General features: G+C 37.2%; 1 protein-coding gene across 6 annotated transcripts in view; it reads right to left on the minus strand.

The window, feature by feature from the left end:
• UNC13C (unc-13 homolog C) overlaps positions 1 to 16,524 on the minus strand; it is a 740,073-nt gene that overhangs the window by 459,283 nt on the left and 264,266 nt on the right. For 4 of the 6 annotated variants that reach the window (XM_037833921.1, XM_037833916.1, XM_037833917.1 and 1 more), the window contains 3 exons: positions 16,114 to 16,119; positions 14,881 to 14,952; positions 2,255 to 2,474 (listed from right to left, as the gene is read on the minus strand). In XM_037833921.1, coding sequence (XP_037689849.1) covers positions 2,255 to 2,474; positions 14,881 to 14,952; positions 16,114 to 16,119 — 298 coding nt within the window. The remainder of the gene's footprint in view (positions 1 to 2,254; positions 2,475 to 14,880; positions 14,953 to 16,113; positions 16,120 to 16,524) is intronic. The other 2 variants (XM_037833918.1, XM_037833919.1) reach the window with 1 other exon arrangement.

The raw sequence follows: 16,524 nt of genomic DNA on the forward strand, positions 1-16,524 counted from the left end.
AAAAAGACTAGATAGTTAAGTTCAATTATTTGAAAAACTGTCATATACAAAGGAAGTAGATTTATTAAATATTCTATCCAGAGGTAAAATTTGGCTTAAACGGTAGAGGTTACTAGAAGACAGACCAGCCCTTGGTTCAAATTTCAGTTTATAAACTAGAATTTTCTGATGATGAATTAAGCCTCCTACCTGGGTTTTTAATTCTCCCTGGGGGTATTCAAGCAGAGACTTAATGGCTATTTTGAAAAAGACAATGTAGAACCTTCTTACATTTACGGTAGGCTAAATTACTTAAGTTTACCAACTCTGATTTCTCATAGTTTTTTATTCTTTCCTTTTTGTCACTGTTGGCATATACAGAGGCATCCTCACATAAGTTATCTCCATTGCAAATGTCTCACTTAAAGCAGTGAATAAGAGAAATGGCTCATGGAAATATTGCTGATTTCATAGGGAGAATCATAAAATTTAATGATAGTTATTCAAAGTGAGAGTGTGAATTTTAGGGAAAAAGTGAAGAAAGGTAATTAAAGAAAATACTATCTGCCTGGGGCATACAAATTCACCCTCATTATTCAGTACTACATTTGATTCTTTCAATGTATATATGCATTTCAGTAAATAACCTCAATGTTAATTGTGGATTGCCTAACTTATTTAACTAATATCAAATAATGTACCCAGTCTTAAGCAATGGGGATATATTATAAAACATTTCTAAAGTTTAATGAATGGATGACATCTCTTCTCAGAAAGACTGAAAGAGAAATGAGCTGATTTCTTGGTTATGACTACATCATTTTTCTCTAAGGGATTCAAGCCATTTGTTACAGGATGGCAATATTTCCTATTTGTTTTCTCAAACCTCTGCCCTAATACGCTTATTTCTTAAAATGCCTGCATACAGTTCATTTTTAAAATAAGCGAATTGGATTTTAATTGTATTGTGAGATTTTGCAAGTAAATTGGATGAGTAAAAGGAGTCAATTCCCCTTCCTTTTAAGCAGCCATTTCTAAATACTTTTATTTTTCAAAGAAGGCATAATACTTCTTTTGCTAAAAAACGCATTCACTACCATTAACACAGCCTCAATCTGACCTGATTGTGCAGGGAAAACACTAATCAGGTAGAGAAAACTCTAGAATGTATGTGACTATGGCTATGATAAGCCAGTTGTGACAGCATTTTTAATTTAATCTTTATTTTGACATTTTCCTCTGCCTCTCAATTTCAGCCAATCTGTGAATCCTAAATTGAGCATATTATAAAAGCAATTAATGGAGAAGATAATATTCAGATGTAAAAAACATTATTTGCAAATGAATATCCATGTTTAAATGGATTTTTTTTTGGCACTGGTGTTTTAGTGCTTTAAGGTCAGCAGACCTGAACAAATAAATACAGCAGAGAAAGGCACTACTATGTATTTTAGAGAATTATATGGGGTTTTTTTTGTTTGTTTGTTTTTGTTTTTTTGGCACTTCTAGACCTAATCTAAGGTATCAATAAAAAGGATTTCTTCAGAAATGGAAAATTTAAGGTAACTTGTCATTAATGTCAAAGTGCCATGTACCCTCCCAGGAGTGTGAAAGTGCTGGAGGTGAGGAAGGCCATTAATTTTCATTGAGCATCTACTACGGGCCAGACTTTTAACAGAGACTATTTCATTTAGTCCTTCCAATAGCGCTATGAATTAATTTTACTATCCCTGTTCATCCAGTAGAGGAGAATGAAGCCCTGAGAAGCTAAATAATTTGCTCAATGTCACATATCTGGTAAGTAGATTTGACTTTGACAACTAAATCCAAGACCTCCCAGTTTCAAGGCTTGTTCGGGTACCAGAGAAGACTGTCAGGCAGGCATCAAAGAGTCTCAGAAAAATATTCCAGTTGCTACAATTACAGGGGTGTGCCTTGGCCCCTGTTTGGCCCCTGTTTATACATTCCCACTTACCAAATGAGGCTAGTATAAAATAAAAGTGAGAAAATAGATTGAAAATCACCTCGAGTATAAAACTTGAGGAGAGGACAATTACTCTCTTGATGCTTATTCTGCAGATATTAGTGATGCCTAGTTCAGCTCGGTAGGACATAGAATCAACTATATGACCTGATTGACAGTATCCCTATCTTAGTGTATGTGGTAGGAGGTAGCAGGTAGAATTTGTTGAAAACCAGCAAGAGCTGAAGAGATTTAACCTGAAAATAGATGGAACAAGGCATATCCAATTTTTCGGCCTAACCAAGTACTCACTCTGCAAACAGTCAGCGTTTAGGAGATCCTGACACTTTTCATGGCACTTCACTCCACACTCCAAACACTTCATGCCTTGCCGGGCAATGCCCCACAGGAGCCCTTCACACTCGTAACAGTAGGTGGGCGTGGTAGCCGTCCAGACCTCAAAATTGTGCGGGGTGGTAGAGGACATGGGGTAGATCAATGCCTGCAAGGTCTTCTTGAAGACATGCATTTTCTGTGAAGATGAGAGAAGTTACCAATGCAAGCCAAGTCAATGGTTTTGGAGAATTTCAACATAATGCAAACCATTTTATCACTTTCCCTTAAAAATGCTATTTTCAGAGAACCCCTTGATTCTTAATTTAAGTGACAACAGCAAACACAGTGACTCTGCTAACTTATTCTTCTCTCAGTGTTCCAGGGATTAAACAACACTTTAATCTTTTAGACTGTACTGGGTTCCACTGTTACGTATACTTCTTTTATAGCAGCATCTACTTATAATTACTTTCCTCCCAGTATACACTAAACTCATAAAGGCAGAGTTGATAAACATCTTGCTCATTGATATATATAAATTTAAAGGCTCCCTTGCATGAGATAGGTGCTCAGGAAACAGTAGTTCTGAAAAAGGAATTTATACTACTGTCCTTAGTCTAAGTTGATTATTGGTAAAATTGTGAAGTAGATGAGAAGTATTCTCAAAGTTGACACTTACTTTCCAGAAACATCCCCACCTCTCTGTGGCATCCCACTCCAGTCTGTCTTCCTTTATTCTGCACCCTCCCTAATGCTGTACCCCTCTTCAACCCCAAATTGTGTCTCTTCTATAATTCGTTCTGCAGCATACTGCTTTCAGCACCTATCACTTAGGAAGGATCTCATTAACCACTTCATATAAAAGCATTAGTAGTAGATAAAAGCTGTATATGACATTTGCCCATGGTGATTTATATTTTAAAGGGAGATAATTTTTAATAGCACATAGAAAGTCTTTCTAATAAGAAGCCATAGGTGGGATGGGAAACTCCACTGAATGAGTAATCAGGAGATCTGGGTTTCCCAGCATAGGCAAGATCACATTGCATTTAAAATGATCTTCTTTAGACAAGAACTGGCTTCCATCTTTCTTAGCGCATAAACAGTGCCTATCATTGACCCAGGCACAAGTAAGAGTATAGTACATGAATGCATGTTTTGCCACTTATGAGTCTATCATCTAGAAAGAAATTTAAAGTCTCTAAGTCTTATTTTCCTCCCCTATCCTACCTATCTCATGGGTTTATGTTGAAGATCAAATTATTTGATGGTAACTAATATATACTGTAAACTGAAAAAAACACTAAATAAATACTAAGTATTGGCATTGATGGTGGATCACTAAGAACCAGCTACAGGCAAATAGAAAAAAAAAAAAAAGACTTGTTATTTGATGAGTCCTTCTCTATGCTCCTCATATTCCACTATAGAGGTGACTTCCTGAAAGACCAAAACTCTCTAGTTACATTTGTAGATATTTTCACACAACTACTTGATGCATAATGAATGAATATTTACATGAATCTTGTAGGAGCACAGCTGATAAGTAATGTTAGAAGGGAAGCATTTTTATTTTTCATTAATCATCCTTAAATCTCATTTCAGGATATCTTCCCATAGTGTTGCAATCACAAACTCTCCCTTATTTTTCAATTCCACAATATGGTAGCAGTATATTTCCCTTTATTAATTTCCCTTTATTAGTGCATTCCCCTCAACAATGTGTTTATCCACAACATGTTCGGTAATCATACCGGGAGATCACCAAAATGTTTTCTAACAGAACAGCCAAATCCAGCCTTGCTACTACATGAGGGTCCGGTCAATCCAAATCTCTTCATACTAGACATGAGTCTATAGAGCAGCAGCATGGTCAACTATGGGAATTATTCAACCAGGAAACTGCAGCATTAAGGGTTATACAGACAGAACAATTGGATCTATCACTTTTCCAGAGGAGAATTCTGAGCCAAGGATATCTCTTGGCTTCATTTCATAATGATGTCTTGTCTTTCAAAGAAGCATTGAGAGTTCTTTGAAAATTAAGAGCATGTATTATTCATCTTTACGTCTCCTTTTCTGCTTGGCAGAGTAAATATCTTCAATACGATTAAAGTGAATTGAATGATCCTTGATATAACAGATTTCCCATCAGCCTTCCACAGAATCTTCTGACCTAGCTGGGCTGTGGGTCACTGTATATGTGTGCACGTGTGTATGTGTATGTATGTGTTTAATACAGCATTTGCGATTTAGATGAAAAAAATAAGGAGGTAATTGAGGTATCCTTGCAATTGCATTGGACAATTTGTTGTATGATTTGGTGGGGGAAAAAGAAATTCTCCTAATTCAATGGGACACTAGGTGGGAATAGAACAAAGTTTATTTACTGAACACAAGAAAAGAAAGGAATACATGTGAACTTAGAAAGAAGAATTGGACAAGGGGTTGTTTTTGAACATGAATTTATCTGCATCTTTCAAAATTAAGTAAATGATTAACACGTTTTATTAATGTAATCCTCTATGTCCATTTTCTTTTTGTTAAACTCAGGTGATTAATAGCCTATACGTCCTCAGGATACAGCAGAAGTAATAAATGTAAGTAACACTTGCTAAAAATTAAACATACTGGAGGAAAACAAATACAAGAGAATTTTAAATAAACAGCTGAGAAGCCTTCATTGAAATGTTTTGTTTGGTTTGGTTTTGTAAATGTGCCATGATTCATTTAATGCAGAGTGGAGTTAATTTCAAAAAATAAGAAACATGGAAAATTACTAAACAGCACGCTGAAAATCAATTGGATGGGATATTAAAGCAAATCTCAACATTTAAAATCTACTGAAGCTAGAGAAAAATATTAGATAATTCTCTAAAGGGTATGTGTCCACAGTTTCAGGGAAATAATATAATGAATGTTTTTCACTATTGAATTTTTTGGTATGGACATATGTTTGTCACAGTTAATATTACTCTAAAATAAATGGCATGTGAAAACATTCCTAATTCCAGCAAAATATAAGACAGAGTGACAGTCAGTTTAGAAACTCACGAAATGAATAGCTGGGGAAAGCATGCAAAAATATAGGAGATTTCCTGCACCTCAAGATAGTATTGTATTTTGGTGAAAGAAGGTGATTTCTAAGCAGCAAAATTAAACCAGATGAAATAAGCTTTTATAGAAGGACTGAGGAGTGTAGGATTTTTATGAATTAAGGCAAAAGGGCAGGGCAAGGAACACTTAATGAAAGCAAGGCTAAGGAAACCAGAGGTAACCTGAAACTTTGCCATGAACAATGGCAAATGGAAATCTCTAGTTGAACATCAATGGTTGGATTAAAGGAACGAGAGAAGGCATTTTTTAAAAAGGAAAACTGAGAGCAGGCAGATAATTAGCTACAGATAGAAGGGCCCTATCTTAAGCTAATGGACGTAACTGGAAATGTTATCAAGAGATGGTCTCTGGCCTACATAAACAAGTCAAGTTGCAACCGGAACATATGGAGACAGTGGTCCCAAGAGCAAGCAGACCCAAATTACTGGGATTAGGCCAAGGACAGACTGAGTTTGGCAGTATGGTGACTAGCTACTAAGCAATTTCAAAAGTTTCTAAACTTTTCAGATCTTCTAAAACAAGCCTATATTAGTTTTTAAATTGTATGTATTTATGATTATAAAAATTGCATGTGCATTGCAAAAATAATTTATAATATATGGAAATGCACTAAAATTAAAAATGAAATTATTCAATCTTATTTTGCAAAGTTAGGCATGGTTTGATATATGTTCTTCTAGCCTTCTTCTATGTATTGACAGGATGTATGACTTTTGCAATTAGGAAAAAACAATAAACGTTATTTTTACAGTGCTTAAATAATTTTAACAAAGAAGACAATTCTTTATTTGTGTAGACACTGTTTTAAATTGTAGAAATGAAAGTAAGGAATGCCTCCACTCTAGTGAGCCATTGTAGCCAAGTATGTCCTTTAGACCACGTAAGGGGAGGGTGCTCACATCCTAGAAAAAATATTTTGCTACAAATTCCTCCTCCAAGAAACTGGAAATTAAATTAAGAAGCACTAATATACCACTTTGTGAATAGTTAGGATGCCAGAAGAAAATGAATTGCCTTTTCTACTCATGAAGAAACTAAAACTAAAATGAGCATGAGAAATAAAACAATCAGGTTTCTCAGGAAGAGCAATGACCAGTGTTTTTAAATCCTCAATATTCCTACTTACAACCTGTTACAATTTTAACAGGAACAATACCTGTAGGCCTCCATTTTCCATACTCCTTTTCTACTTTTTCCTACTATGCTAACTAGTGACTTATAATGAAGTGCTAGTTTTATCCTCATCCTGTGGGTTTCCTTCATGCGATTATGTATATGGTTCCTTTTCTATACTCCAAAATAATGCTTTTTGATAATTCCAAGAAAAAACATGAGATGTGTTTTGAATCACTTTTTATGTACTTGATACATGTAGAAAAATATATTTCCTGTCCTGTGGGAATACATTTTACTCTTTCTGGACAAGCATCAGTAAAATTTGCACGCCAAAGAGTAGGTATCCCGGGACCCTTGAAATTTGTTATAAACATTAAGACAAAGCAAAGCTAGAATGAGTTCCTGAGTATAAAAACAGGTATGATTTCAATGCTGATTTACTCATCAGAATAATCATCAAATAAGTTTGCAGAAATTAAAATTACTCAGGTAAATTTTTTTTAATAGGAAGTGTAGAGATTAAAAGTTATGTACCTATTGATGTAAAACAGTAAGTAATTTGCTTTTATTTGTATTTTTTAATAACAGATACTAATTATCATTGTCCTAAATAATTTATGGGGCAAGTCAAACAGAAAGATCAGAACAATGATAAAGCGGATGATTCACTAATTCAGGGGAGTGCAATATAGGATGCACACTAATAGGTACTTTCTATCATGACATGGAACATGATCTGAAAACAAATTACAATAGGTTTGTAATGCACTACAAGTGCCACTGTTTTCTACAATTCACACTTTGGAAGAATATATATATATAAATTTTGAAATTATGAGGGTGGTATAAGATGATTAATTTGTTAAATATCAGAAAATGAAAATGATGTGAATACCTCCCTGGGGGAAACTCAGCCATTTAAGGTGGTAAGTCTAATTCTTACTACTTGAGATGGAGTCTGACTTCTTATAAATCTTCTGACTCAGCCTGTGAAAGAATGAGAATGGTTGGGGGACTCTCAAAGGAAGATAAGGAAGGAAGTGACCATTTCCCCTTAGAGGGGCCCATTTGGCTGTCCTCTTGTTTACTTAAGCAAAGCAAATCATGAAGTTCTGGAAAGCATAAGGTAAAACAAAACTAGCTGATAACAAAAATAACTAACATTTACTATATATTTACCATGTATCAAAAAATGGTTGTTTTTGACATTTTAGATTTATTATCTTATTTGATTCCCCTAATTACCCTTCAGAAATATTAGAATATTTAATTTTACTTATTGGAAAACTGATCTTCTAGCAGCATGATGAACTAGGTTGAAATAGTCTCCCTTCTTACAAATATTTTAATACATGGAAGAGCTCAAAAGCAATAAACAAGATTCCCCAGTTAACCGACAAAAAAAGGAACTTAATCTAAAATAATAAGAGCTGATTGTGAGGAAGCTCAAGGTGGTTTGAGATCCAAGAAAACTCCAGGGAATGGGGACTTGGGTTTTAAAAGCCATTTTCAGACATCACGTGTGGACTTACTTGCATTCAACCTAGTCTCTGAGAGGGGGAGAAACAGTCTACTGTGAAAAATGGAAATCGAGACTTGAGCTATATATGGCTGTGGGATTCAAATTTACACAAGGTGGTCTAAGAAATTTCAAGGCAAATTATATACTTAAAAAAAATTTATTCCTGTAAAACTTCCAGGGCCATAGACAGAAACAACAATTAACAAACACATCACAATTGAAACAAGGGGATAGAAAAAGATATTTCAAGGAAACGTTGACCAATTTAAACTAGTGTAGTTATATTAATATCCCATAAAATAAATTTTAAGGAAAAACATTATCACAGATTAACAAGAGTATTAGCAAAAATTAAAAGAAACAATTCATCAGGAATACAGAAGTACTGAAACTTATGTACCCAACTATAAAAGCTCATATGGATATTTGCAAAATTGATTATGTCCTAAGCCACAAAGCAATTCTCAATTAAATGCCAAAGACCGATTATCATATGGTACATGTTTTCTAAGCACTATGCAATAAAATTAGAAATCAGTAGAAAAAAACTAAATATCACTTATCTTTGGAAGATTAAATAAAACACATTCTAACTAATTGATAGGTCAAAGCACTAATCACTAGATTATTTATGAAATATTTATATCTGAACAACAATGAAAGCACTATATATCAAAACTTGCATGACACAGCTGAAGAACCCAGAGAAAAATGTATAGCTTTAAATGCATATATTAGAAAAGAAAATTAAGTTACAATATACATGGGTGGTAAAAATATAAACAACAGCAAGAGACCTTAGAAGAAAAGAACTACTTCCTGGAAAAAATATAAATTATTAATTTGACTCAAGAATAACATTTTAAAAACCATGAATAAAATTATAACCATTAAATAAACTGACTGAGTAGTGAAATACCTATTTCAAAATAAGCACCAAGTCCAGATCATTTTAGAGGCACGTTTTGCTAATCCTTCAAGTAAAATCAATATTCTTTTTATACAGACCATCCCAGAGAAGTTAAAAAAAAAGGAAAGCTCTCCAAATTATTTTATGAAGCTATTTAAATATTAAAGCCAAAATTGTTCAAGGACAAACAAATCATAGGCATGAGACAAGCAAATCATAGTCCATTTTTACTTATGATCATAGACAGATACAAAATTTTGAATAATTAGAAAACATATGAGAAAACAGAGGCCATGAGAGGTTTAGTAACTTGTTCGAAGACCTGCAAGTAGTAAACGGAGTTGGACCAACATCTTTGTCATGCCAAAGACTGTTTTCTTGAAGGATAGAAGCTGGGCCAACAGCAGTACTTGTAAAACAAGAGATCCTCTTTAAATCTGATGTCATTGCCACTGGTTCTTATTTCGACAATCTCTGAAAAGGAACCTGACCTTCACCTACATAGGTGACAGGGAGGCGTTAGACTCAGCCGGTGCTCTAAATATCTGATGGCAAGTCCCTGGCTCCACTGCCCCGACTGCCACTTTTCTCTGTCTGGCATTGTGTAGAGAGAATGAAGGCAGGGAGGGACTAAGTAAGAGGTTTTTGTTTGTTTGTTTTTTAGTATAGAAGGTCTTTCTTCTAATTCTCACAATCTGTGAGATAATTATTATTACTTTCATTTTACAGATGAGACAAACTATCTCAGGGAGGTGAAGACTACAGACAAGAAACAAGTTTTCAAAGCTGTGAAGTAGTGGAGGGGAGGTTCCTATCAGGCCCATAACACTTCAGCACATGTCCAATGTCATCTGAAAGGCTTTCCCTTCCTGAGCACACGTCCAGGGTACCTGGGTGTACTTTGAGCCTGCAGCTTCATGAGTGAACCTCAAACACCAGGTAGGTGTTCTTACCTTCTTTCTCCTTCTATATGATCTTTCTAGTGCTGTGCTAATAAAGGCCATCCTTTTATTGGGACTGAATCCTGTAGTTAGGAGAAGGACCACTCCCCCATCTCACACAAGTCATGCCTTGTTGCTAATTGACACTTCCCGGAAATCTGCCATTAGACCAGTCCCTACACCCGCAAACATAGCCATCAACACAGAACAAACAGGGTTCTAAAATCCCTTTGACGATTAGTGACTTGAATTCCTTACTCTATTTGAGTTTCCATAAGCCTATTTTGAACCTGCCTTAAGTTTAAGCACTCCTAACTGCTAGAGGCTTCCTTAATGCTCTGCAGCAAGTGTTCTAGTTTGCTAATGCTGCAGAATGCAAAACACCAGAGATGGACAGGCTTTTATAAAATGGGGGTTTATTTCGCTACACAGTTACAGTCTTAAGGCCACAAAGCATCCAAGGTAACACCTCAGCAACCGGGTACCTTCACCGGAGGATGGCCAATGGCCTCCGGAAAACCTCTGCTAGCTAGGAAGGCAGCTGGCGTCTGCTCCAAAGCTCCGGCCTCAAAACGGCTTTCTCCTAGGACATTCCTTTCTAGCAAGCTTGCTCCTCTTCAAAACATCACTCACAGCTGCACTGAGTTCCTTCTCTTTGAGTCAGCTCATTTATATGGCTCCACTGATCAAGTCCCACCCTGAATGGATGGGGCCACACCTCCATGGGAACATCTCATCAGAATCATCTCCCACAGCTGGGTGGGGCAAATTCCAAGCAAATCCAACCAGCACCAAAACTTCTGCCCCACACAAGACCACAAAGATAATGGCATTTGGGGGACACAATACACTCAAACTGGCACAGCAAGTGTGTATAAAAGACAGGATCTCAGTCCCCCTCTCACTGTAACATAAGCTTCATGAAGGCAGGAATTTTTAGTTGAGTTGTTTGCTTTATTTCCAAAGCTTGAAACAAAGCCTGGTACACAGTAGGTGCTTAATAAATATTCATTGAGTTGTCGAAGGAATCTATTTTGACTGCCCCACTGTTGGGTATACACCTCGGAGCAAGCACAAAGCTGGACAATGTAGTATCAGGCAGATTGTTGTTGTGATAGATACATACTAGGTTGTTTATACATTTCTGTGTTATTGAACCAGATGGAAATTTTCAGAAACCACAGCCCTTAATAGCTAATTAGATGGAGATTCCCAGTCAGCCCCAATAGCTCTCCCTGGGGGGGTTGGAATTGGTGTTGTGTTGCATGAGGACACCTGGCAGTGAATCACCCACTGCCAACGGTGTTACTGGAGGCAGTGCTGACTGGCTCACTGTCTTCATGCATCAGACTTTAGAGCACTGTCCTTCACTGGAAGAGATGACTGAGCTTTTTACTATGCATCTCTTTAATTAAAATAGAAGTGCCATCATTTGATAATTTCCACATGGCCAAGTTGCATTCCTTCATGTAAAGGCAGATAGTTCATGCTTTCACATCAAGGGTGCCTACAAAGACTTTCTGCACCAAGGAGTGGAAATCATTCACTCAGCATTGATGTTAGTTGCCCATATGATGACTGAATGTGACAGCCTGCCAGGAATGACATTTAGTATGGCTATTGTACAGAAGTCATATTTTATTTACTTTTTTGAGACATGAGCCCCAGGAGCTGATAGCTTTAGAATGTGCTGATAGATTCTATTCATCTACCCAAAACTGTAGTGGATCCTGACCTGTTTTTCATATCCCCTATCCTACCTCTGATGACCACTGTTCTAGTTTGCCAATGCTGCAGAATGCAAAACACCAGAGATGGACTGGCTTTTATAAAAAAGGGGTTTATTTGGCTACACATTACAGTCTTAAGGCCATAAAGTGTCCAAGGTAACACATCAGTAATTGGGTACCTTCACTGGAGGATGGCCAATGGCATCCGGAAAACCTCTGTTAGCTGGGAAGGCACATGGCTGGCGTCTGCTCCAAAGTTCTGGCTTCAAAATGGCTTTCCCCCAGGACGTTCCTCTCTAGCAAGCTTGCTCCTCTTCAAAATGTCACTCACGGCTGCACTTGGGGTATCTGTCCTCTTTAGCTTCTCTGGAGCAAGAGTCTGCTTTCAACAGCTATCTTCAAACTGTCTCTCATCTGCAGCTCCTATGCTTTCTTCAAAGTGTCCCTCTTGGCTGTAGCTCCACTTCAAAATATCACTCACAGCTGCACTGAGTTCCTTCTCTTTGAGTCAGCTCATTTATATGGCTCCACTGATCAAGGCCCACCCTGAATGGGTGGGGCCATGCCTCCATGGGAATATCTCATCAGAGTCATCACCCTCAGCTGGGTGGGGCAAATTCCAAGCAAATCTAATCAGCACCAAAACCTCTGCCCCACAAGACTACATCAAAGATAATGGCGTTTGGGGGACACAATACATTCAAACCGGCACAACCACCTTCCAAAACAGCTCACTCCCTGACTAGGTTGCAAAAGTTTCCATTTCTCTTTTCTCTGATCTCCGAAATCCCCAACTACACACTCAAAGATAAGTTCTTGCTTTTAACAGCTCCAGCTAGACCAGCTTTAATTGGCTTTAACCATGAACAAATGCACAATTAAAAAGAAGGCTAACCTAGGAGAAAACTTTGCCTAATTATAACACCAAAAATCACACTCCCTGCCTTGTTTTGCTGGTTCTATGTTTTGAAACTGCACCCTATACCTGGACAACAGCAAGACAACTGGCGACTGATCCCATCTCTATCGCCTCATCTTATTTCGCAACCCTGAAATCGGGTGCCCTTGCATGTAGCACGTTATTTATTAATATGAGTCAGCCCAGAACTAAACACCCCAAATTCCTAAACTGTCTTGATTAATGCAGATTAGCACATCTGACATGCACAGTAGCCTAAGTATGTAATCACTACGCATACCGCATTGTCATCTCAAACCACCTTGCTTATTATTCCAAGCCTGCATGCCTTTGTTTGAAAGCTATAAGAAATGAACATTTCTCCAGTTCAGGGAGACAGATTTGAGGAATGCCCTCCTGTCTTTGCAAGGCTAGCCTTTGCTAAATAAACTTTTTCTCTTCTCAAAACCCCGGTATCTACCGATTGACTCTGTGTACATGGGGCGAGGACTCACTTTTGAGCTGCAACACCAACAGACAGAGAAGTCTTTTACTTAGTTCTTCTGAAACTAAAGAAGGAAAGTGATATTTTAAAGTTCTTTAAAAGTATATCAATAACTAATTTAACCATAAAGTTGAGATGTGCTTTCTGTTCAGGGTCTCATTACACTAATTTCTACTGCTTCCCTGTGAACTTTGCAAAGGAATGACTATTTGTGGTTCAAGCAAAATACCATATTTTAAAACACAAGAAAGGGGCAGTGTAGGAGTTTTAATTCTCAATCTTGGATTCATGATTTTCTCAAAAACAAAGACTAGCTGCTTTGAAATTCAGCAAGCAATAGGGAGCTTTCTCATGCACCAGAAGATACCTCCGTTCTCTTGTGTCAAAACTATACTCAAAATATTACATGATATCATAAATCTAATAATAATAGTACCCTGAGAAATCAGCCACATTTGTTATCCTGTGGCACAACAGACAATATTTGAGCTTGCTGTAGCACCCAGATATTCAAATAGATACAGTAGTTTTGCTGATGTGTTTTGGGGTGGGAAGGAAGCTTGCTGTTAAAAAGACCTAGCAAAGGTGGTCTTTTTGGTGGAATATGACAATGACAGGAAGAAGAGAATGAGTATTGTAAATGTAAATAATGATGTTTAAAGGTCAAGTGTATAAAAAGTTAAAATAAGCCATGTAATATTGTTGACAAAATTTTAATTCTATAAGAATGATAAAATTGCTCAAGTTAGGGAGAGTTAAGATACATTAGTTCCCATGGAGGATGTAGATGAATTGTCTCGAGTTAACAGGCCCCACGGAAGGTCTCTGCAGGGTGGAATTACCATGGCACAACATCCACGGCACATTAGAATCACCTGGGGAGTTAAAAAACAAACACAAAACGCACGCACAGGCCACAGCTGAGGCCCATCAAATTGGCATCTCTGAGAGAGACCGAGGCCTCGGTATGTTGTAAAGCTCCCCCAGGTGATTCAAATCAGCCAGATTTACGACTCCTCAACCTAGAAACTTGCAGTCCACATGTATCTTCTAATCACATTGGTTCTTTCATTCAACAAGCTTTTACAAGGCAACTATCTCATGCCAGGTGGTGTAGGAAACTGTGGGGATCAAAACATTTAACAACAAACAAAATACAGTGCTACACTTAATGATATTAGAGTCTAAAAGGAAAAGTTTATGCAAAATAATCAAATTAGTGTAATAACAAAAATAATAAAACAGCAGACTGTATTTATTAACACAAACACTAGGCTATGCAGAGTGTTATGCATGTATCCATTCTCTCCTTAATCTACCTGGTTTTACAATTACCTCAGCTTTACAGATGAGGGAACTCAGGCTCAGAGAAGTTCCATTGCTTATCCAAAGTACCACTGCTAATTAAGTGGCAAGGTGGGACTGACACCCACCAGCCTTCACTCTTAACCCCCTCTACTATGGAGATCATGATTGAACTATAAAAGTTCAGAGAAGGAAAATAATAACTGGAAGGGGTGGTGGGTGTTTGGGGAAGGCCTTATAAGGAAGTTGAACTTTGAACCAGGTCTTGAAATAATTAGCAGGATATTTTTCAGGGGAAGAATAACAGTTAAATCACATCAGGATGGACCAGCATTTCTAAAGATGGGAAAGTACATGCATATTTGAGGAACAGAAAATGATTTGATAATATAGGGAAGCTAAGACCCTGAGGAAATATGTTTGGGGTCAGACATTCCCCCATGCTCCTAGTTAAACCTGGAATACTGGAATGAACATTACAAATGAGTAGTTCACACAGAATGGTCCCCTCACCATGGCTGTGATCAATAGGCATGTAGCAATTAACATGACACCTACCAGTTCCTCGTTGTTTAGAGATGTCCTAATCACCATAGCCAGAGAGAGTCCAGATTTCCGGGCAGCCAGGGTCTAAAACAAACAGAATTATGACTTTGTGACACATGGGGAGGCTGCCATGCACATATCATTCATTACATGTAAGAAAATCTGTGACTGTTGTTCATGTTTTAGCCAACGGGATCAATTCACCTGCCATGTCCAACAGTCAGTCAATTTATTCAGAACGTGGAATCACAGAACATTAAAACTGGAAAAGCCCTCTTAAATCATCAAAGACAACCACTACATTTTACAGTTGAGAAAACTGAGACCCAGCAAGGGGGAATGACCAGCCCCAGGCTTCTTGGCTAGCAAGAGGCTTCTAGAACTTTGTTTTTCCCAGGGTGATTATGATCACCTTCCTTTATAAAACAGGATCACTGACACAGAGCCAGCCTGACACACGCGCTGGCCTGAACTGTAGTTAGTGCTAGATGGGTCTTGGGTCCTTCAGAGTTCCCTAGAATATTCTTCCATATCTAGCCAGGATATTCCCTTCTAAGTGGTCATTTTATGTATGAGAATCATCATGCCCAGATTTGTTTCCTTCAATCAATGCTGGTAACTTAGATGATTTTAAGTCAAATCCCTTTAGTTTCCCATCTATAAAACAGAACCATTAGCACATGCTCCTAACAGAATATATGTAACATGAAAATTCGATAATGCTGCAGAGAAATTGGGAAATCAGAGGGTCTATATGGGAAAATTAAATTTGCTATCCCATTAGGAGCAAAGGGAAATCATAGTGGAATAATGCAATCCTGTTCATCTCTGTCTCTAATCCTATCTGATCATGAATATATCTCCCCAGGGCTACAGAGCCCTGTACTCAGATAAAGTTCCACACATATCTAAGTAAGGAGGTCACTCTCCACCCACCTGTACTCCAAAAATGTAAACCCTTAGAGGGCTTACCTCTACAGGTTTACCCAAGAGGATCTTCCATATCTGACAAATATTGCCACTGAAATAATATCTGCATTTATTTTAGCCTGTCATTTGCACCTGTTGTGTAAATAATTTCTTCTGTCTTTCAGAATTGAGCTAGGTCTTAAATTCTCCAAATTTATTATTGTATGCCTCTGTCTTTTTATTTCCCTACCTTGCCCTCTTTTACCCCAAGTTTAAATGCAATTTACATTTGAGAGATAGGCAAATATTAATTAAATAAATTGAAAAGCCACTTACCATGGCCTGAAGATTCCATGAGTGAGAGGAAACAAAGTGTAAACAATTAGATATATCAAAGGTGGAAAAAGAGTAAAATGATGCTAAGAGCCAATCCCTTTAAGATAATGTCCATATTATAATGACAAGAATCTGAGCTAACTGTACATATTGTCATACTTTGCAGTCTAGATCTTTCCAGTCAAGACCTATTTTTCCTAATTTAAAACCAAAGAAATGGAATTCACATGAAGGTTTTCTTAGCAAAATAAAAAACTACTGGTATCAATAAATTATGCACATTATTGCTAAAAGGGAAATTTCTGTTTCTCTGTGGAAAAAGTACTTTTTCACATTGAAAACTATTAAGAATATGCCTATAGAAAAATGTGAAAACAATTTGTATTGTATAAAAACAACTATTTTTCAAGC

Source organism: Choloepus didactylus, chromosome 4, assembly GCF_015220235.1.
Source record: "Choloepus didactylus isolate mChoDid1 chromosome 4, mChoDid1.pri, whole genome shotgun sequence".
Taxonomy (NCBI): domain Eukaryota; kingdom Metazoa; phylum Chordata; class Mammalia; order Pilosa; family Megalonychidae; genus Choloepus; species Choloepus didactylus.